A 23,939-nucleotide genomic window follows, 5' to 3' on the forward strand; every position below is an offset into this window, starting at 1 on the left:
TTTTGCCCGAAGTTATATGGTTTCTGACATCTTCCTTCGGAGTGCAACTTCTGGTAGATTGGGGTATTCTGAAATGCTTGCCATGGAAACTCTAGCAGATTATAACTTGAAGTTTCTCGATATCTCCCAGTAGATGTCTCTTCACGATCAGATGTCTCTTCACGATCAGATGACCTTGGAGGTTCGGTGTGATTGCTATCTCTTGGGACTACCATTGCCGCTAAAGAAACACTGTTTGTCCAAGAGTTGATGGACCATGCTGTGCTCGGCTACGACCTCATGGAAGGAACCTAACCCTAATTTTGGGTGCAGGTTTCAAGATGGAAAGTCAGTCGACTTTTCGAGCTTGACTGATGTCGAGATTGCTTTTTAAGTTTGAGTTCTGTTTGATCTTGTTTGGTGATCCTGTTTGGAATTTGTTTGAAATGGATGGTATCTGTTTTGAACCTGTCTTGGTGCCGATTTGAAATGTTTGACTCTGGTTTCAATACTGGTTTCATTGATTGGTGATTTTTACTCCCGAGTGGAGAAGTGAGAAATACGGGTTTTGGTATTGTTTGAACCTCGGAACGACGCAGGCCGATGCCTGGGGAGCGTTTGGTTGCATGCTAGAACCTCCGAGCGACGCAGACTGCAGTCTGGGGAGCGTTTGGTTGTACAGTCCTCTGAGCTCATGGCCCGGGCCTTTTTAGGTTATTTGCGAGGGGGGTGACGAGGTAGTCGTTGAGTAGCTTCATACTGCAGACTGTTTGTCTCGGGGGAGTGCTCAGCGGTGCTGTTTGTTGTGTCTTGTAACATGCATATGTAAGCATTTGTGTTGCATTGTGATGTGCCAATTACTGAATATTTCTAATTGGATGAGATTACCTGGGTATGTAATTTTAGTGCATCAAGACACCCGTGGAAGATCAGTATGGTCTGGGTGTGATGGCTAATTTTACTACGCCGGAATATCAAGAGTTCGGATGTAGACGAAAGGAGAAGCTAACTCTTTGATCAAAAGAGCAGAAAGGAGAAGCTAACTCCTTGATCAAAACAACCGAAAGGAGAAGTTAACTCCTTGATCAAAAGGGCAGAAAGGAGAAGCTAACTCCTTAATAAAAAGAGCAAACTGATTGTCCCTCGGAATGACCCTCGGAAATTTTTGAGCTAACTTGAGTTGTTTTGCAGATATGCTGTAATCGAGGACGATTACTCTCTTTCAAGAAGGGGAGATGTAACAAACTGCTGACGTGTCAAAGCCTAAAGAATGAAACCCTAATTCCAACTGCTGAAACCCTAATTCCAAAAACCCTAACTGTTGAAACCCTAACTGCTGAAACCCTAATTCCAAAAACCCTAACTGCTGAAACCCTAATACTGAAAACCCTAACCCTAAAACTTGCAAACCCTGATTTTGGAAACCCTAACCCTAAAACTGCAACAGCGTGGCTGATTTCCGAAAATTACGTTGGCATGATGATGTGGCAGGCTGGACGGATTTCCATGATTTACGATGGCAGCTTTTGGCATTGCTTTTTGGACCAGAAGCTTTTGAGTTTGAAAGTAAACAGCTTTTTGGACCAGAAGCTTTTGAGTTTGAAAGCTTTTCATGTAAACTGCTTTTTAGGCCAAGGGCCTTTAAATATGAGGCTAGGGCTCATTCTCTGGCATGCTTCCTGGAGAAGGTGCAGAGTCTAGAGTACCGGCTTGTACTTTGATGATGCAATATAAAGAAATACCGAAAGGGGCGCCGAGGTTTGGGGCCAATACTCTCTGGGGTGGAATTCCGCCACTCCGTGTCGCGTGTTGTCTCTCTCTCTCTTTCAATTCAGTTGTTATTGAAGTGTTAAAAGTCTGTTCAGTCTGTTCTTTTCTATTGGCACGGGGTGCCCGGCCGTGTGACAGATGACGTCTGTGCTTTGCTTCATTCTTGGAGAAAACTATGATGTCGTCAAAGAAAGTGCCCACAAAAGATCGATACTCTCGGAAAATTCTATCCATCATTCGAATAAATGTTGTTGGAGCATTTGTGAGTCCAAAAGGCATCACCAAATATTCGTATAAACCAAAAGCTGTCCGAAAACTGTCTTGTAGACATCCCCTCGAGCAATTTGGATACGATGATATTCACTTTTCAAATCAATTCTGCTGAAGCAAGAGGGTCCCTGAAGTCTGTTGAGAATATCATCGATCCTTGGAATAGGGAATCGGTTCTTGATGGTGATTTTATTGAGAGCTCTATAATCAATGCACATTCTCTAAGATCGGTCTTTCTTTAGTACTAGCAAAACCGGAGAACAGTAAGGTGATGTGCACCTTTTCTAGAAGTTCTTTTACTTGGTTCATTATTTCTTCATTCTGGGCTTGGCTAACTCGACGATTCGGTGGTGTACTTCTAGGAATCAAATCAATCGTATGGTCCTCAGGACGATGTGCAGGTAAATGCTTGGTAGGCCTTTAGAGAAGCAATCAGACTGTGTGTGCAGAAATTCTTGTCGTTCCTTATTCATTTTAGACATATTGATTCGTTGTTCATCATTCAATTCTTTTAAGTAGATCGAGTAAACGAAAAGACTCCATTCAATTAATTTGGAAATGGCCGAAGCCGATACAATAGTGACGGACTAGCCCTTCAATTTTACATCAAGCACAATTTTCCTGCCCTTCTCATTTGTCAAAGTCGCTTTCTTGGCCCAATAAGCAACCACGGCGTTGTTCTTGTGGTACCAAGGGATTCCTAGAAGGACGTCACACCCTTCCAAAGGCATGATGTAAAAGTCCTCGTGCCCTAAGTACCCCTGACAATGCAAACGAAGTTTGCCAATTACAGGAGTAATGGCAACACCCCGTCCGGGTGCCGCTAGAACTGCCTCTGCTTGTGGCCCCATTCTGTTGAGCGTAATTCCAAGTCGGCCAATTGGGTGAAATGAAGTTGGCCTTGGCTCATCCGTCAAAGAAGATGAGGGCTTCCTGATCTAATACTTTGCCCCATGCGCGGCAAAGATCGGTGCTTTCATCCATCTGATTCGGGTCGGTCCCCATACAATCTGCTACCAGTCGTGCTTTCATCTTTCCTTTTTGCCACGTTCTTCAGCTGCTCTGGAACTCTCTAGCCTATCTTCTGATTGTCCTCGTTGTGCCTTTTTGGGGCACCTTGCAGGGATGTGTCCTTGTTCTCCGTAGTCAAGACACTTCCCCTCCTTGAGGTAGTCTATTCTCTGTTCCTCGGTCAATCGGGGTCGTGCATCCTTCTTTTTCTGAAACTTCCTCCTTCTATTATAATTTGTTGAATTCTGTCCGGTCCTTGGTGTCGAACCTTGATCAGTGAGGTAAGTCAGGTTACTCGAATGCATAGAAAATCCCCGCTTAGCATGTCCCATCAATTGCTGTGTGGACTCGGACTTCTGCTCAAGGCAGTCATCTCGGATCTCTTTGGAAAGGCCACAACAAAACCGCTCGATTTGCTGCTTAAAAGTGACCTTCTTAAAAGAAGAGGCTAATAGAAAAGCATCCCAAAATCTCTCACAATAAGCATCCAAAGTGTCAGCCTTGGTCATCCGAAGATGGTTCCAAGCGGTCATCACATCTCGTTCGTACTCTTGAGTCAGCCAAGAGGAAATAAAGAGCCGTTTGAACTTTAACCGCTTAGTCGGGGCTTCTTTCCTTAAAAGAAGAGTGGACAACCACGTTTGTGCATTTCCTTTCAAGAATGATGCTGCCCTCTTGATTTTGGAGTGCTTTGAGTAGCACCATCCAGAGAATGCTATGTCAAACTGTTGAATAAAGGCTAAAGCCTTGGGAGCATCTTGAAATCCTGAAAAAGATTCAAACTTTACTACTGACTATCCACCCTCCTTAAATTCCTTGGTCTTTTTGTCCTTGTTCTTGAGAAAATCATATTGGTTGGCTCTGTAAAAGTGTTTCTTCTTTGAATAGAACATGTGGTCATCAGAGCCTGAACTTGAGCTCTTCTTTGCCTTCTTCTTGTTCTTTCCAAATCTTTGGTTCGTTCTTTGTTTCTTGCCCTTTCTCTCCTCATCACTCGAATCGGAAGAGGAAGAGCTATCCGAAGTGTCAGAAGAAGATGAGGACGAACTGAACAGTCCTTCGAAGCGTACATGCTTCTTCTGTTTTCTTGCACTTGCAAAAGAAGATTGTCGGCCCAAATAACCGTGGTAGTCAGTCCCCTTGTTACATTTCTTCGATCGTTTCTTCACCCCCAAAAGTTGGTTGACTCGTCTTTAGACAATGTCATCAAGCTCTTCTTCATTAAACATCCTTGGGGTAGGAGGTTTCTTGAGGGCTGGTTTTATTGGTGTATCAATGCCAGTGCGTATGCACTTCCTCAATCAGGTGCCGAGTCAAAAAATTTTCATATTGTGGATCCTTTGCAAACTGGAGCATCTGCTTTGCGCAGTCGTCAACCTGCTGCTGGCGTTGCATCTCCTCAGTTGATACTCCGTAGACCAAGGTGGCCCGTATTCTTGATCTGCTGATCCATTCGAATTTCCTGTGCTGCCTTCTATTCCCAAAGTGGTAGGAGTCGTCGTTTGATTCATCCTAGAGTCCATGTGTTTCGCAAGAAAAGGGATCGGATTTCCCGGTAGAAGAGAAATCGACTGAGCTCTGATACCACAGTAACAAACTTGAACATCCCAAATCGAGAATCTGGTGGGACACATGAGAGAGAATTACTTTAAAATACTTCACGCTTAGTTCATAGTTCAATTTAGTTGACATTGTCCGACGTAGTTTCGTGCCCAGAGAGATTGGCCCCAAAGACTGGCACCCCTTACAGTATTTCTTTTTGTATTAATGCTTGAGCAAAGTACAATTGCCCATGGGTCTCCTCTGCTCACGGGCTCGTCAGCACAAGAAGTGAGCTAGAGAGAGGACTTATTTAAAGGCCCTTGGCCATGGGGAAAAGCAGTACATGAAAAGCTTCCAAACTCAAAAGCACTTGACTCCCAAAAGCAGCCAGCGCGAAAGACGGAATCCCGTACGACCTGCCATGTCAGCACAACAATACGTTTGCGGAAATCCGTACGGCCAGCCACGTTAGCACTGCAACGCGATTTGCGGAAGCCAGTTTTCTTTTAAGCCTAGTGTCCCTAGGGCCCTGTTGGCAAGTGCCCTCTAAGTTGGGACAACTTATGGACATTGCCACGTCATCAGTTTGTGACACCATAGTTGTCAGGGACAAGTCCAATGGCTGCTTTAGCTTGTTTGGCTGGAGATGGTTCTGGGGTTCTGTCGACCGTCCGCGCGTGCGTCGACTCCTCTGGTCTGTCAGTGTGTTGGGGACAACCAAAATAGTTATGCCCTGTTTGAAAGCATCCAAAACATCGGGCTTACTGTAATAAGGTGTCTCGTTGTTGAGGTGTCAAACGAGGCCTTTGCGGTTGACTTTCACGACAATCTTGAGATTTTGTTCGTGATTGTCGGGAGTTTTGGTTATTGGCCAGAGTTACTTCTATAGTAAACTCTAGCTGGTCTATCTTCAATTTGTACCCTTACAAGGAAATGAACTTAATGAAGGACACAGGGAGGTAGACGTCGAGAAACCTTTGGTTATAGTCGTCCATGGTCTTTGTGGCAAGCATTTTCAAGTTGCCCCATTCTGCCAAGATCCAAACTTCATAAAGAGAAGTCATATAACTGCGCACAAATATTGCCTTGAAAGCTTGCCAAGTCCTTGGAGCATGCAATTGCGTCGTGATTGAACCCACCATTCCATGGCATTATCTTTAAGAAATCTCTTTGCTTGAGAGATCTTGGATTCTTCTGTATAGTTCCCCAAAGCATAGATGTTGTCGAATTGTTGTAGGAACCGCAACTGCATGCCAAGTCCTTGGAGCATGCAATTGCGTCGTGATTGAACCCACCATTCCATGGCATTATCTTTAAGAAATCTCTTTGCTTGAGAGATCTTGGATTCTTCTGTATAGTTCCCCAAAGCATAGATGTTGTCGAATTGTTGTAGGAACTGCAATGCTTTCTTCCGATCTTTCATCCCGGAAAAGGTGAAACATTTGACTGTCGTGCCGCCATCCTTGAAGGTATCAGAGCTTTATGCGTATGCTTTTCTGAAAGCATACCGGTCCTATCAAAGAGCAGACAAAGCAAACTGGCGCTTCCAAATTTTGCCCTAAAAAATCTTCATGTCCTGGCCCCGGACTTATTAGCCTTCCATGTCCCGACCCCGGAGTTATTAGCCACTTCCACCCTTACTCCATCGCACATCAAGCGCGCTCTTGTCTTCACCGCTCTGTCTTACAAGGCATAAGGCATAAATGTCACGTGCACATCTAACCCTATGTGCATGTGGGCAAGCTACTTCAGGTCTAGGGTTCAAGTCAGCTTAGGAAGTGTTCTGGCACCTTTGTGAGCCTGTGCGCAAGCCGTGCATGTCAAGGCACTTAGAATAGTTGCATATCCTTTGGTTGCACACATCATGATCATCAGCATGACATTTAGTACCCATCATGAGCATTTTATAGTCATAGAATCCATTTTCCCAATTTATCCATTTTTCACGTATTGACTTTGTTGGAAAAGTGAGTAGGTCAAATTTGCTAAGTGACTATATAAGAAACCTAGCGCTAGCACTTCATGGTAGAAGCGGCAGAAGAAGTTCCAACAACTTGCAGTGCACCTTCTCAGCAAGATCGGCAGGAGACCTAGCGTTTTCAGCCAAAAGAAGCAGGACAACTAGCGTTTTCATCAACAGATCAAGCCTAGCGTTTTGCTACAGATTCAGCAAGGTGTTTTCAGTTTGCAGACTCATCCTAGCGTTTTCAGATTCCGGTGTCAGATCAGCCCAGATCATTAGCGTTTTCAGTTTTCAGCACTTAGCCTTACAGAATCAGCCCTTAGCCTCGTAGATATCACCTACCCGCAGCAGATCCTTGCTGTACCGTCAAATCAGCCAGCGCTTTCAGATTCAGTCCGCTGTCCGCAGATTTCAGCATCTGCGTTTTCAGCATATCGTCGTCGCGTCGTCGCCATCGCTGTCCTCGCCGACACAGTGTCAGAATTCAGCAGAAGTCAGCTTTTTGCAGTTTTCAGACTAGCGTTTTCAGAATTCAGCCCGTCTTCGTCGCCGTCATCATTGTCGTCGACATCATTGGCAAGTCCATTGCATCTAGACCATTGTACTAGATTTGTGCAATCAATATCATAGACCTCTCTCGCCATAGAGAGGGGGGACCCTTGGAGGAGGGTTTGGGAATTGTCTGGTGTTGTATTCTTCTCTCTCTCTCTCTCTCTCTCTCTCTCTCTCTCTCTCTCTCTCTCAGCACCTTCATTCACAGCGTCATTCACTTTGTTTGTTATCATTGCACTCTCTCTCACTAAAGGAACGGAAGGCAAAAGGAACCGTTGAGCACAGTTCGGAGCACTCATCTTGAGCAAAAATCAACATTCACTTCCGCTGCACCTTACAATAAAGAACCCAAGACATGGCTTTCATGTATTCGTCAAAATACTTGCAGTTTCTCCTTGACGAGCTTCACGACATTCTTTCATGGCATCCGCAACAAAATATCCCGATGCTACAAAGTTTTCAATAGTTTCTGAATTACATGTTATTACCCCCTTTGATGCCCCAGGTGATATCTCCTCCTCCTCCGCCACCAGAAAGTACGAGAGCTTACAATCGGCAACTTTCCCAGCCGTCTATTTCGATCAAGGGAGTCTTCAGGAATATGGTGCAGCCATCTGACCCTGATCCAGTGCAACCGCATTTGCCACCGTTGTCAGGAGTTTTTTGGAGCAAGGGATTGCGCATATGTACATACACATGCATGGTGCATCGAATAAAGGATTGCCCAATTTCCATAGCCAGGTGGTTACGTGGGGCCCACATGTGTACAGGTAGGACAGGGTGTACATAGTGCATCGATTTTCACTATTACCAGTACCATTGTGTTTTTTCTACAATAAGGAGGAGTTGGTAGCGCGTAAAACTTCTCGAGGAAGCTATCCGCGGGCCGACGACATGAGGTCAGCAGGTGCGTCAGATGGCATCTAGTGGCGTCAGGAGGGCGAACGAGGTCAATATTTGCACGCAAATGAGGACGGACACAACGTGGGTGTTTTCTTGTGAGAGTTACGCAGAAAGGTCATCATTAGGACCACTTTTTGGGGCCACTTCACGTGGTGGCGAGATGCATTATTGGAAAAAAGCTGAGTGCCAGGTGTGCGGATGATGCAAAAAGGTGACAACTATGCACTGCGAGGTCAGTTTTTGGCCTGTTCGGGGTCCGTTTGAGGTCATCTAAAAGGCCAAGGGTGCCCAAGTAATAAAGCTAAGTGTGGGAACTGAAAAAAGAGAGAGAAGACCTGAAAAAACGCGGAGAAGAGAGGAGGAACAGCCGCAGCTGTGTTTTTTGCTCATTTTGGAGCCTGTTTTGGCCGTAAACTGCTCATCCGAGGTCGGATTTGAGCACTTTGACATTGTAGACTGGGGTTTTGGGCCGTTCCGGACGCGATGACGCTGTCCATTTTGCCAAATTCCCCACTCTTTTCCTGCTGTTTTTCTGTGTAAGTTTCTCCTATGAGCGAAGTTTCTGCTCTAGTTTGTGATTGTATCTGGCTTATTTTACCCATATTGTGTGAGCTATTTGCCCCATTGGTGTTGGCCCAAGCTCAATTGTATCTAAACATCAGAAATTCTCCTCTTTTGAGCTGAGTTTTTTGGGTGTGTGTGTGTGTGTGTGTGTGTGGAGTGGGCAAGTGGATAGTCTCTCTCCTCTCACTCCAGAGGTGTGTTTCCTATCTCGGCCAGGTGTGTTGTGTAAGCCGAGTGGTGCCCCATAGTGTGTGTGTGTGTATCTTCCCAAGAGTGTGTGTCGGGTCGTTATAGAGGCGCTGTGTGTGTTTTCATGCCGCTCACACCGTCATTGCCCTCACCACCACCGCCCTAGGCTACAATGGTTGGAGCCCATATGGATACCCTTATTATCCGTACTCGGGAAGGACGGGCACCCGGTGCTAACGGAAAAGAATAGATTGAACAACTTTAAGCACTTCAAATAACAAATGAACTGAAAGAGATAGAGAGTGCACGGCATACGAGATGGGGAGTGACAGAGTTCCACCCCGAGAGAACACTGGTCCCAAACCTTGGCACCCCTTTCTGTATTTCTTTATAATGCTTGAACTCAGTACATCATGGCACTCGAGACTCTACACATCCACGTGGGAATGGGCCAGTAATGAGCCCTTGGCTTATATTTAAAGGCCCTTGGCCATGAAAAGCAGTTACATGAAAAGCTTTAAGCTTAAAAGCATCTGGCACTAAAAGCTACCCCAACGAAAATCACGGAAATGCGTATAGGTGCCACGTCAGCACAGTGAGCGCGAAATCCGGAAATCCGTACAGGGTGCCACATTAGCATGTCAACGCAAAATTTGGGCGTCCGTACTGCCTGCCACATCATCAACTGCTACGCAATAGTGTGTGTGTGTGGTCCTGCTTTATTTTATTCCTTTAGGTCACTTGGGCCCCATCGGACGGGGTCTTGCAAGTTGGTAAAACTTCTTCTGCTGCATCTTCTAGAGTTTAGGCTCCTCGGCCAGGATCTGCAGGTTGGTTCCGTTCTTCAGTGGCTTGACACATCAGCATTTTGTGACAATATTGTCAATCCAGATAGTATGGGATGCTTGGTATATGAACACTAGATTATAAAAAAGGAGCGTACAATAGAGAACTCACAAAGCTAACATGGAGTTTTGAGGAGAGTGAACTTACCATAAGAGAATGAAGGAGGTCTAAGAGTTGAACTCAATGAAGGGAAGTTTTTACCCGCCGATGTTTTCCTCTCAGCATTGGTTCCACAACGTCTACGAGGATGTAAACTTCCTTTATACACACCGCAATTGCAATGGTTCAGGGGTGGAGTCCATTGCCTGGACTAGATGGCCACACTGGATGTCAATTGACCTAGACTTGGCCATGCTTGGTCAACGTTCGGCCAACTCCAGTCTTTATATATGGGGCTACTACGGTTGGGTGGTAGGTCTATTGCAGCGCTCCTTGTCAAAAAGTTCATTTGTAGGGAGCTCACTCACCCCATAAGAGGCTTTAGCCACTACGTCTATGTTACGTGTCATCTCTTTGAGACCTTCTATAAGTTAGTGTCCACCTCTGCTTGTTAGTGTTCAATTGTTATCTTTGTGCTCCTTGTTTGGGTTTCACTGCTTGATTATTTTAGTATACTCTATATGATTTAACGTCTTTTCATCTGGCTAATCATGTGGTGTGCCTCCTGTGTGTGTACTTTCTATGTGCAGGCAATCACAGCTCCAGCAACTGTACTCAGTGCCATAGTTGTGGAGTCCTACAAAAAGTTTATCTTGGTTTCTTTGATACATTGTGGACAGGTTGAACTCTTTCTCCTCACAAATAGGTCGTGTGTGATAAACAAATTTTAACATGTTTTTTCGTTTTAGATTTTCCATTTTGCCAATATGCTCACCTGTCATTTACGCAAGGCCATGTGTGCATGCATCTGCATCCGTTCATACATCTGTATATACGCACGCTCATAATTTTCTGTATGCATGTGTGAATGGCTGTTCATACTTATGTGTGTGCACCCAAATTCCATTGTCTGTACGTGAGTCTGTCCATACATCATTCGTATGTGGATGTATGCCATCGATTCAAATTTATGGATGTATGAAAACTTCATGGGGCAAATGGGCATGCCTAAAAACGTGTAGATACTAGAAACGGAGCCATTGTGGTGGGCTTACCGCAATGACAGCTCGAATCCTCTTGCACTTTAGGGCCACATGTTCTGTTGTATAGATGCTTAATTCAAATCCTCATTGAGGTGCATGTAATGTTTGTGCTGGTGTGTTTTTGCCAACGAGGGATCAATCTATCATGAAGCGGGGATGATGTTCTTTATATGAAGCAGTCTTCCTGCGAAGAGGCTTAAAAGCTCCAGTTCGGCTCTGTATCCATTCTGATAATATCTTGTGATAATTTTTACAGTTTAAAACGGCTGAGGGATAATTATGGAGCCTCATTCTTGTTTTGGAAAGTTGGTAGTGCGTCTTTTTGCAGTTCGTGCAGCTAAACTTGTGTACTCATCTGGGTGTACATGATGTGAAGATTGCTATTGAACATCCTCATATGTAGAGCATTCATTGGGAATAGAGATTGGGGGCATATGGAATACCGTGGTCCGCGAGAGTGTCCAATACGTAGGTTATGCAAGCGGAGGATCAAGAATCGTTGAGGAGTGCTATATATTGTCCTGATCAGAGATTGTTGGGTCATTCTTAATGGAGCTAGTAGGACACAATGAGCAGTTGCTATCTCGACTTTAGCAGCTTAGGGGCTCATGATCGTAGTCACACATCAGAAGCTTCTTCTAGTGAGTGAGGAGTTCAGATTCTCTTCTCCTCGTGTGAATTCATCAGAGGACGATTAATGTCACTAGCTGCTAGAGGAGGGATAACAGCCAAAGTTAGACATCTTGGATCCAGCAGATGCCCTCGCCAACCTGTCCCATGTCCTCCATCCCTTCTCTAGATTCAAATGATGATACCTTGAGGCATCACTAGATGACTAGAGGAGTGATAGCAGCCAAAGCTAGACAGCTTGGATCCAGAAGATGCCCTCCCTACTGGCCCATGTTCTCCATCCTTTCCCTAGATTCAAATTGATAATATCTTGAATCATCAATGAGCGGACAGGCTACGGATTGTTCTTTCACAGCTCAAGAGAGATCTAGTATCTCCTTACCCTTTGTACGACATTCTAAAGCAGAGCTATTGATCTAGGGGACACACCTTACATCTTTGCGCACTTCTTCACATACTACCTTTAGTATTGTATTGTTTTTACTGTTCTAAAGTTAAGCACATTTTCACATTCTTGTAGATGATATCAAATCTTCTTTACACATTACACACATTAGCTTTCTTTTGTAACTATTTTACGTCCATAGAGACAAGATGACATTGTTTATGGATTTGTCTCATAGCCGTGTGATAGTGGTATCAGAGCAAGGTTAACCTACTTTTCTCAAGAGAGCCATTTTGAGGATTTCATTTGATGAATACTTGTAAGGCCTTGTGGGAACAGGACAAGAATTCATTATTTGATGCTATGGTCAAACACATCAAATGAATGTTTTGAGTATGGGATGATTGCATGAAACATGCATGAGGATAAATATGATTGGGAAGTTTGTGGTTCTTAATACTTATGCGCCATAACACCGTTTCCAGGAACGTGTTGAGGATTATTGGTGCTAATCTTAGAATTAAGACTAAAACTTCATACTTGAGATCAAATTGAGACTCAAGAGACCGAATGTCACGTACGCATTGCACTTGTCACTCTCCTTTTCTCTCCCCCCCCTCTGCACATCTCTAACTCTCTCTCATTCCCTCTCTTCACGAAAATAAAAGGAACCATCTCTCGTGCTAAGCAGCACACATTAACGCAAGGAAAGAAGGAAAGATTTGTGGAAGTGTAAAGGCTAGATCTTCACCATATTCAATTCCGTTTTGAGCCCTTGAGGCATGTACTCATCTACTTGTATTCGCCATCACGCCATGGATGTTTTATTGGCGTATTTTGCTATTATAAGTCATATTTCTCGTCGTTTTTGGTGCAATTCAATGCTCAAAGTGCTTACTGTTCTTAGCACTATAGTACATACGTGTAACTCAAAAAATCGAGAAAAAATGAAAAAGAAAAATTGTTATGGACCCCAATCCCGTTCCCTAACTTTTGCCGTCCCAACCCCGACCACATTCCCCGTAGCATGTTTCTATGGGTATGCAACTATACTGATATGCATGATCATGCATGTCCTTCTTGAGGCTCACAAAGTGTCAGGCTAGATCCTAAACTATACTAACGAAGACTAATGCTGACCTATAGCAGTAGCTTGTCCACGTGGCCCCAACGTTTTCTCCAGCCCCAACAATTTCTCTTCCGAGTAGTAGGGGAAAACACAGGCAGTTGATGGGCAGCAAGGACATGCTCCTTGCGTTTTTCTCCTCAAAGCATCTACACCAAGAGGATGTGATCACCTAGATGCAGAGCACCACAGCAGAGGTGGAGGCCCTGGAGAGGAGGTGTTTCATGTTCTCTACATGAGACTTGTCTTCCTCTTTCTCTAAATCAGTTCTCTTGCCAGGAGATCTCGCAAGGGCAGCTGTCACAAACGGGAGCGCATACAATATCTAGTATACCCTAATAAGTAGAGTTTATCTCTGACGTGCATGCCATAATCTAGCATTTGAAACAACTTTAGAATCTGTAATTGCATTTGTAAAGTTTTCCACACACTTGTCAGAGGAATTGAACCAGGACACAAGGTACTTGATGCCACAATAGTATCACCTAAAGTAAGATCGTAAACAATATATATCATCCACAAATTTTACAACAAGTCTTGCTAATGCAGAAACATATGGCCCTGGTGGTCCTAAGTGTCTTCACACACATCACTACCATATACACAGTAACAAGTACAACTAGGTTGTTTCTTGTGCTCGGTTACTATGTTATGCAACATGTCTGGCAGAATTAAAATCATAAGTCTAGTGGAATTATAATGGCAGATCTTTCTACAAGCATAGAGAAAGAGATGCAAGCTTTCAAGGAAGAATTCAGGGAATCAAGGGCCATAAGGGAGAGAAAGAGATCAAAGAAACTCTCACTATGCTTCATCAACGAGAGTTGAGAGTTGTGGAGAAAAAGCGGTTTCTCACAGATTGCGATGTTCTTATCTCTGATCCTTATTTTGAGATATGTGTGCAGACATCCATGTGTTGCAACACAAAAAGAAAAGTTTCTTCCACAGTCAAAATAACAATTTTTTAAGGAAGAAAACATGAAGGCCTTAACAGTGTGCTATACTGCGATATAATCTTTCTCAGCTGATGTCATTACCCTGCTAGTATTAGCACAGCCCCTTTAGTGTCATTCCGTACCCTTGGATTCACATAGAAAATTTTAGATCTCAAGCTACTTTTCAGTTATAAGGGAGACACTTTTAATGCAATCCAAACAAGGGTTTTGTTAACTGTATTTGAATTTTGGGCACCTACTTAGCCCCTGCAAATTCCAGTAACAAAGACTAATATCATCATTAGGAGAGGAAATAGCTTCTCTTAGATACAATCATTTATGAAGCCGCACATCATAGAACTTTCAACTTCGGTTCTTTTCTTCTTGGTTTCTCTGCACTCAACAACCGTGGGCACCTAGTCAACAAAGATTTGTCGTCTTGTGTTGATACATTCGGGCTTCCACCTTCAAAATGTGATTGCTTTATGTTTAGGGATTTTTCAAGGATAAGCTAAAGCTTTTGTTTTGCTGCAGGTTCCAGCTTTTCCAAAGTATACCCCTTCAGTTAGCCAAAGATACTTGAAGACATGCACTAAGGTAGCTGAGGATGAATCTCTTAGTTGTCTCAGAACTGTTTGTATCGTGCGTGTATCTACCACTGCCCTTATTTTTCATTTTACAGGACTATTTGGAGCTTGCAAACTGTTTTAGCAGCCGAAATATCGGTGATTTACAACGCTGTGTTGAATCTAATGAAGAAGCTTTCAGAAAGGTAATGAAAAATGTTGATAATGGTGACAATTATGACAAACTTGTTGCATTTATCACCATGTTAAAATCAGATGTTTAACTTTCTTATTCTTGGAGCCAAGCACAACTTAACATTTGAGTCAAACAGGATAGTAATTTGGGCCTGGTGAAGCAAGTTGTTTCTTCATTGTATAAACGGAACATACAGAGACTGACGCAAACGTTTGTCACTCTGTCACTTGAAGACATAGCCACTACAGTGCAGTTGGCAAGCCCAAAAGAAGCAGAGCTATACGTTCTACGCATGGTAAGCTCATTGAATCCCTGCTATTATAAAAATCAAACTTTTTCTGTTACATGAGAAGCAATTAGCATATCCAAAGCAAAACCTTTTTGCTTCCGTAAGCTAAAATGGCATATGGCCATACATTCAGATTCAGGAAGGTGAGATTTTTGCTACCATAAATCAGAAAGATGGAATGGTATGCTTCCATGAAGATCCTGAGCAGTACAAAACAAGGGACATAACTCAAAGACTCGACTCAAAAATCAGACAGTAAGTGGACCAATTAATTGAATGTGTGAGGATGACGGCCGTCTGTTTATGTGAAGAGTTCTCTTTCATGTTTTTAAACAAGTTCTCTCCCCCTTGTTTCTGGGTTCTAGAATAATGTCACTTGAACAAAAGGTCATCTGCATGGACGAGCAAATTTCGTGTGACCAAGCGTACTTGAGCAGGGTATGTCTCTTCTTCATCTCTTTTGTTGTATCCAATAGGGAATAGAAGCATGATGACAATGTTGTCTGTTTGGTATATAGGTGGGACGGGAACGATCACGGTATGACCTCGAAGATTATGATCTGGTTCCACAGAAAATGTTCCAAAGTTCATAGAACACAATGATCTCAAGGACGCTTTTTTCCTGTCTTGGCTCAAAAAATGAATGGTGGCATTCTTCAACCTTTGGGCGGTGTGTTGTCCACCTTGAAAAACCACATGCAGTAACGAGGCCAAATTTGGGTTTTTTTGATACGAAGAATCATAGAGTAGGTTCAGCCAAAAGTGGTACTAAGCAAAAAGTGGCAGTGATTGTAAAACAAGAGGAACCCCATTAAATCTTACTTATTCATCTCTGCAATTGTGTGTGTGTGTGTGTGTGTGTGTGTGAGAGAGAGAGAGAGAGAGAGAGAGAGAGAAATGTTATGAAATGAAATGAAATGTTATATTAACGTCTTCAAAAGGCCAAAGTGACCTATGAGACCAGAAAGTTACAATGTGGTGGATTTGATACAAGGTCAGAGTAACAAAAATGACCAAATAAAATACTATGGAATCCTAAACTGCTAGATGTGAGCGACAGCTAAATCACAAAAGATCCAGCATCGGTTGTTGGCGGATCTCATCAATCTCCATGGTCAATAGCTTGACTGGGCGTCGTGCATGTTAGGCCAAAGTGATCTGAATCCTCTGATGCAGCTTCCGTCGATGTTGTGTAGTCCTCCGCAGTCGTGGGCATCTAGATCTCCCTAGCTCGGCCGATCAGTGTGCCTCTGGTGTGAGGCGACGAGATCTCCTGTGGTAGTAGCTCCTTCGGGTGTCTAGTGTCTGCTCCAAAGAAGTTTGTGATCCGTCTGTGAGACTGGCTAGCCTCTCCAGGCTCTCTCTATGTCTGCGTAGCTCGAGCAAAAACAGACCCAAGCATCGCTGATCCTTGTATCGCATGACTCTGGAGAGTGGTCTGAAGCCCTCTGTGAACAAGCAGTGGAAGCGGCCACGTATCTCGTAGTAAACGGGGCAGTGGCAAGTGTAGTGCAACTCTGTCTCAGGCTCCATGTTACACAGGAGGCATGTCTTGGCCTCTGCCGGTACTCCACTGTATCTCCCAGTTCCGATCCGCAGCTGGTGTGAAGATGTGCGTATCTGACCAATAGCACATCGTATCCCATGAGACAAGTGGGTGTCCATGTATCTGGGACTCGTCACAACACCGTCCTCCGTAAGCTGGAGAAGATGCTCTTTGTAGAAAGCCATCTTCGTGCCCAACTCCCGTGTTGGCTGTATCCATGTCCTCCTGGCGTCTAGTTAGTCACGTCTTGGCGGATGAGCCTGGTGATCTCCGACTGTGTAAGAGTCAGAGAGGGTGCATCCAGTGAGTACTGGAAGGGGGGCAATCTGTCTATGCTGAACCCATGCGCCTAAAACCATGATGTCATTTCCCCATACCAGCATGCTGTATCTCCTTGCATGGCTAACTGTCGAGAGGATTCAAGTGCAAGGCGGGCATATCTGTCTCTGGGAAGTTCCAACATGCGGTGTATGAAGGAGACAGATCTGGTGAATGCCTCCACCACTAGTGGGGGGGCAGCTAGCTCTGCCGGAATAATGGCACGTGGTACTGAAGCCTTGGCTCTAATGAGCCGCGGATCATGACGACTAGTGGCTTCTCCACGTCCCCCCATTTATCAGTGCGACTTGTCCTCCCGTGATGGTCCAATGAAGGTCCCCAAATCTTAGCTCCATAGAGCAATGCAGAAGCCACCAAAGTGTCAAAGAGCCAGAGCTTTGTTCGAGGCTCTTGAAACTGAACATGTGAACACATCCTCTCCAATCTACCCAATGCTACGTGGGCTCTGGTCAATCTAGTCTCTGCTGCTCTCCTCAATGAAAATGTTGGTCCACCGAAAACCACTCCAAGGTAAGTGTAAGCATCTGTATACTCCACTGTCTCCTGGCCGTATGTGAATGCGGGCGCTGACCTCCTGATCCATTGTGGGGTGGTATTAAATACCATGACCTTGGTTTTACCAAGGTTGACAGACAAACCACTTTCATGGGCGAACCTATGCAAAGCATCCAAGTGACGTTGGATCCCCTCCGGCGAGTCGAAGATCAACAAAATATCATCAGCATATAACAATAGTGGAATCCATGTCCTTGCCAGCTATGCACCTCTATCACCATCTCTCTCAATGTAGTCAGAAACCTCATCCACATACATACCAAATAGAGTAGGAGAGAGTAGGCAAGCTTGCTTCACTCCAATAGTGGAGTGAATCGTTGTAGATAGGCCCTCTGAGGTGCGTACATGCCCCACTGTTCACGTGTATAATGCCATGACCCCCCAAATGAGCTCTGTGGGGGTACTCCCAACTCGTGTAATCTGCGCATCAATCTAGCTTTGGGTATTGTGTCAAATGCTTTGCGGAAGTCCACAAAGCTACAATAGATCCTCTCCCATGTGATCTGCCCTCCTCAATGATGGCTCTGAGTGTCAAGGTATGGTTAAGGGTAGAAAAACCTCTCTTGAACCTTGCCTCCCCGGTTGCACGTATCCTCTCTCTCTCTCTCTCTCTCTCTCTCTCTCTCTCTGCCCACCTGCTCAGTTGCTGCTCACGAATGGATGCGTACAGCCGTGCCAATGTGTGTCCGATCATGATAGTGCGATAATTCCCAGGCTCCATAGGGTCTCTTGACTTGAAGATAGGTACAATAGTAGATAGGCTCCAAGTATCAGGCAAGCCCTCACACATGGCACGGTTAAATATAACCGCTAGAAGCTATGCTAGTAGATCTTTGGCATGCATGAAGTGCTCAGCCACTAAGCCATCATGATCATATGCTCTCCCAGTCCTCATCCTGTCGATGGCCTTCCTCACCATCTCAGCCCGATGAAAAAAGCACATGTGTGGGGGCATGGATCAGGGGGGTTGGGAAAGGGCGGCTGTCCAAGAATTGTGTATAGAGATGACACATACTCGCCCCAGGCCTGTGTAGAGGTAATGGTAGGGGGGGGAGAGTGCTCATGAAAGAGCCGCCATGCCTCACGTGAGTCGCGACTCAAGAATATCTGGTATAGGTCCTGCTCTAGGCGAGCCAAAAATGCCCTCTTCTTCTGTCGCACTAGGTGCCGGAAGTCAATCTGTGACTGTCTGTGAGTGATGTCCCCCAAAAGCACCTCCCTTTGAAGTCTAGCTCTAGTCTCGCGGCATTCCTCATCATACCAGCTGTTCTGGGAACGTCGTCTTTGCTCAGGTTGGGTGTGTGGGTATGGCTCTGCTGCTGCATCATGTAATGTCTGTGTCAATATAGTAGTAAGCTCCTCCAGAGGTCGTCCTGGCTCTTCTGTACACAAGCGTTTGTAGATCCCATCTATGTACACACATTTCGTCTCCCGTGTGAAGGTGTAGCGAGTAGGGGTTGCTGCCTGTGGCCTGTGTGCTACACTAAACTAGAAAGAGTTGGTTAGCGACACAAGAGTTGGTTTTCGTCTCCCGTGTGAAGGTGTAGCGAGTAGGGGTTGCTGCCTGTGGCCTGTGTGCTACACTAAACTAGAAAGAGTTGGTTAGCGACACAAGAGCATGATCCACTGCCACACCAACAGGTTTGGGTTCAACCGTGAGATCTTGGATACTAGGGATGAGACTCGGCTGGGGGCCATGACATAATGCACTGTGTGAAGGAGTACGAGTGGAAGTGCGACGCGAGAGAGTGCGAGAAGAAGAGCACGACGATATGGTGAACTCGCTCTACTGTAATGTGTAGAGCATAGTGAGTTCTTATTAGGTTTTAACAAAAGAATATGTGTACATACCTGGCGGCCCGCCCAATAACTTGGGCGACCACATTGAGCTTTATACCCCAACAACCTCCCACTTAAAGTCCAATGTGGTACTTTAAGTGTGAGAGAAGCTACTATACAAGCTAATATACAAGAGATGTAGAGAAGTGATGTACTACCCTACACCTAACTGCTTGCGAAAATGCGCAAAGTTCTCTGAGGGAAGTCCTTTTGTAAGTAGATCAGCAGGATTTTCTGTGGTGTGAACTTTGACAAGCTGAAGTTGCTTATCCTCGAGCATTTCCCTGATGAAATGATATTTCACATCCACATGCTTTGTCTTTGAGTGATAAACTGGATTGCGAGCCAATTGTATAGCACTTTGACTATCACAATATAACACATGCATCTCTTCTTTGATTCTCAAATCTGTTACTAGTCAATTAAGCCAAATTGATTCTTTGCATGCCTCTGATGCTGCAACATATTCAGCCTCTGTAGTAGACTGAGTAACACAATCTTGTAATCTAGAACGCCATGATACTGCTCCACCAGCCAATGTAAAGACATAACCTGACGTAGACCTTCGGTTGTCTAAGTCACCTGCATAATCTGAGTCTGTAAAACCCTTTACACTTAGCTCCAGACTCCCATAGCATATACGCATACTCTTTGTAGCTTTCAGGTATCTCAATATTCCTTTCATTGCCTCCCAATGTTTCTTGCCTGGGTTTGACATGTATCGACTTACTACTCCCACTGCAAATGCAATGTCTGGGCGAGTAGAAATCATTGCATACATCAAACTACCCACTGCAGACTCATATGAAATCTTATCCATTTCAGCCTGTTCTTCCTCAGACACAGGACAATTTTGTTTGCTAAGTTTCACATATGGTGGCAATGGAACACTCAATGCCTTTCCCTTCTCCATACTGAAACGTTGCAAAACCTTGTCAATATACTCTGTTTGAGATAACCGAATCAACTTCTTTGATCTGTCTCTCTCAATGCGCATACCAAGTATATGACTTGCCTCACCCATGTCTTTCATGTCAAACGATTTTGCCATCTTTGACTTCAAAGCTGAAATTTCTTCCAAGTGCTTGTCAGCAATCAACATGTCATCCACATACAAAATAAGGATCAACCAAGTGCCATCCTTAGCCTTCTTTGTATATAGACAGTGATCGAACTCACTACGTTTGTAGCCTTGAGAAAGCATAAACTTGTGGAACTTATGATACCATGCCCTCAGTGATTGTTTTAAGCCATAAAGACTCTTTAACAACTGGCACACCAAATCTTCCTTGCCTTTCTCAACAAACCCTTCTGGTTGCTGCATGTAAATTTCCACATCTAAATCACCATGCAAGAACGCTGTCTTGACATCCATTTGGTGCAACACCAAATCTAATATGGCAACCAATGCAAGAAAGCATCTCAATGTAGTCATCTTGACCACCGGAGAGAAGACTTCATCAAAGTCAATGCCTTGTTCTTGCTTAAAGCCCTTGGCAACAAGCCTTGCTTTGTACTTTGGTTGACTATCATGAGCGGTGATCTTATACCTGTAAACCCATTTACAAGGTAGAGCCTTTTTGCCCTGTCGTAATTTAACTAGCTTCCATGTCTGGTTTTTATGTAGAGCTGTCATCTCTGACTGCATGGCCAATTGCCAATTCCCAGAGTCCTTCATTTGTACTGCTTCCTTGTAACATGAGACTCATTGCAATTAGTCAACATGACATAGTTCATAGATGGAACAAACCGATCAGGAGGTCGTGAGATCCGTCCCGATTTATGCAAAATAGGTGGCTGAGGCTCAGCCACAACGTGTGGTTCCACTCTATCCTGTCCTTGCTCCTCTTGAGCCCTGATATTTTGTCTTGCACGTGCAGGTCCATCTTCTTGGAAGACAACTCTTCTAATATCCTCAACCCTCTCTGGTTTAGAATGATATTTGGCTTCATTAAAGTGAACATCACTGCTGTGGATAACCTTTCTGGATTCGGGATCCCAAAGTCTGTACCCCATCTCACCAGAATTACCATAGCCTAGAAAGATGCACTTTTTACTCTTTGGCTCAAGTTTGTTTCTAAATTCCTTTGGAACATGAGTATATGCCTCACAGCCAAAGACTCTGAGATGCTTGTATGAGGGCATTTTGCCTGACCATACCATATCTACCACTGAATTCTTCTGCAAAACCTTGCTAGGAGATCTATTTATAAGATGAACAACTGTTGATACAGCTTCAGCCCAAAACCCATTTGGCAGTTGTGCATTAGACAACATACTTCTGACCTTCTCTTGTATGGTCCTATTCATCCTCTCAGAAACACCATTTTGAGGAGGATTGTAAGGAGCAGTAAGTTCATGTTTTATACCTTTTGACTCACAAAAGTCCTGAAAGGCCTTTGAAACATACTCTCCACCATTGTCAGTGCGTAAGCATTTAAGCTTCTTGCCATTCTGATTCTCCACAAGTGTCACAAATGTTTTGAAAACACTAAACGCTTCATCCTTGTGCTTGAGAAAGTAAACCCATACTTTCCTCGAGTAATCATCTATAAATGTCATAAAGTAAGAAGCTCCCCCTAGAGATAGGTTAGGCATAGGTCCACAAAAATCACTATGAACAAGTGCCAACTGTGTATCTCTTCTACTGCTTCTATGCTTATGTGGCTGCTGTGTTTGCTTACCATAAAGACAATGTTCACAGAATTCAAAATCATTAAATGACAAGCCAAGCAAATAACCAGAACGAGACAAGATTTCCATTCCCTTTTTGGACATATGTCCTAACCGGCTATGCCACAAAGAAACGTTCGGCTGCTCGGTTACATTGATTACATTTTTAGGGACATTTGATACATAAATCATGTAAAGTCCTCCAGACTTTACTCCATGTGCTACTGTCATAGAACCCTTGGATATCTTCCACATGTTCTGTCCAAAAGTGGTGACGTAGCTAGCATCATCAAGTAGACCTGTGCTGATCAAGCTCTTTGTAATTACGAGAACATGTCTCACATTCTTCAGTGTGAAAGAAGAACCATTCTGGAACTTCAATTGAACATCTCCAACACCTAAGATCTCACATGTCTGCCCATTGCCTAGCCGAACATGATCTTTAGTGGTTACATAAGAGGTAAACCACTCCTTGTTTGGAGACACATGAAGTGATGCCCCTGAGTCTATAATCCAGTCACTCAATGCATTTCCATCAGATGCTGTAAGAAGAGCTGAGTCCATTGTATTCTTCAAGAAGTAGATGTCTCCTGACACTAGATTGTCATCCTCTGCAACAGTGTTTGTCACATTTATTTCTTGAATATTCACTGAGGACTTGTTCGTCTCACCATGGTCTTCAGCTTTCTCTTTGCCTTTTTCTGCTTTCCATTCTCTGCAGTCTCTTTTCATGTGACCCTTCTTGCCACAATGGTAGCATTCTATGTCACTCTTGCCTTTAGCACTGCGGGACTTGCTACGAGAATGATTCCTCTTTCCACCTTTGTCCTTTTCTTTGGTCCTTCCCCTAACAACTAAGGCTGTTCCTTTGCCTTTGTGCATTGTCTTTCTGCTGGTTTCTTCAGTAAGCAGACTGCCTTATATACCTCCTATGGTCAAACCATCTGGAGGTGCAGAATTACTCAAAGCTGTACGGAAAGTGTCCCAACTTTCCGGTAATGTGATCAACAGGAAGCGATCACCTACGCACCTATGGGACCAACAAGTCCGGTCCATGACTCAAATAAGTGATAAGGCGTTTGTCAAAGGTAATAGGGTATCCGTAAGTGGTTAACATGTCCCCCTTCCTGATGTATATTCCGTCGTCGGAAGCTAGTGAAGTAAAGCCCTTCGTCGAGGTGGAAGAGCATTTGAGTTTGTAGTCTTTAGCTTTCTTCAAACATTGCAAAATCAATAAAAAATGGCCCAGTGATTGTATTCGCATAGAACATATATAATTAGAAAGCATACGCAGTGAATAGGCACACAGATTGATTGGTAACAGAATATTAAACAATTTATCAGTAGTAAACATTAAACTGTTATATAATCAAACGTATAAGTACTTATAAAGATAAGAAAAATAAACAATTTTAAGGTCGCTAATTTAATGGTTGAGAGACACTAAAGGTCAACTATTAATACCATGGATAAGATTCTGAATTCTCTTTGGTCAATTAAGTTGTTTAATCGCGAGAGCAAAGTATTTCATGTCCGAGGATTGACGAGAGGCTATATCTAAAAGATTTAATTAAGCTACGATAAAAGGAATTGCATATGAAATCATCGACTGAATTATCCCTTTTGTTTGACTCCTCAAAAGTTTTTTCATATTTGTTCAATTTTTGACATGTGCTTATTTTGTATGCCTTGGGCTTTTTGCTTTTCAAGGAAAAAAGCATCCATGTTGGGAACTTCTAGGTCTCTAATACCATAGGCAATACATGTGAGTGGAGTATCAAATCAAGCTGGGATTTCTCTTCCAGCTTAATATTTTACATGTTTGACACTTTCGTTTTTTGTTTGTTTGTTTTTCATTGCATTTTAATTTTGTAACTTTGAGAAGTCATATTGACACTGTCCATAGACTCATCACACATTAAACTCCCTTTACAATACTTAAACTAAAGGTCAAGAGGAATCAAGCCCACTAGAAAGCACTAGTACATTGCACATAATTCTTCATAGTATCGGATTAAGAACTTAAAGGCACCATTGGTAATTATAAAGACCATTTTCATGGTATTAAGAGAAGATCTCTAATGTCTATCTTGGTGAAACTACCTTAGTCAGACTTCTTGATTCATAAA

General features: G+C 43.7%; 1 protein-coding gene across 1 annotated transcript in view; it reads left to right on the forward strand.

Annotated features, from left to right (window-relative positions):
• Positions 1 to 15,691, forward strand: part of COP13 (Proteasome component (PCI) domain protein) — a 62,438-nt gene extending 46,747 nt beyond the window's left edge. Inside the window, exons 5-11 of the mRNA XM_086502310.1 lie at positions 10,279 to 10,368; positions 14,342 to 14,404; positions 14,490 to 14,579; positions 14,706 to 14,864; positions 14,992 to 15,113; positions 15,224 to 15,296; positions 15,377 to 15,691. Of these exons, the coding sequence (XP_086358436.1) occupies positions 10,279 to 10,368; positions 14,342 to 14,404; positions 14,490 to 14,579; positions 14,706 to 14,864; positions 14,992 to 15,113; positions 15,224 to 15,296; positions 15,377 to 15,451 (672 nt within the window). The 3' untranslated portion in view covers positions 15,452 to 15,691. The remainder of the gene's footprint in view (positions 1 to 10,278; positions 10,369 to 14,341; positions 14,405 to 14,489; positions 14,580 to 14,705; positions 14,865 to 14,991; positions 15,114 to 15,223; positions 15,297 to 15,376) is intronic.
• The last annotated feature ends 8,248 nt before the right edge of the window (positions 15,692 to 23,939 follow it).

Source organism: Adiantum capillus-veneris, chromosome 26 (assembly GCF_014529385.1).
Source record: "Adiantum capillus-veneris isolate H3 chromosome 26, ASM1452938v2, whole genome shotgun sequence".
Taxonomy (NCBI): Eukaryota; Viridiplantae; Streptophyta; class Polypodiopsida; order Polypodiales; family Pteridaceae; genus Adiantum; species Adiantum capillus-veneris.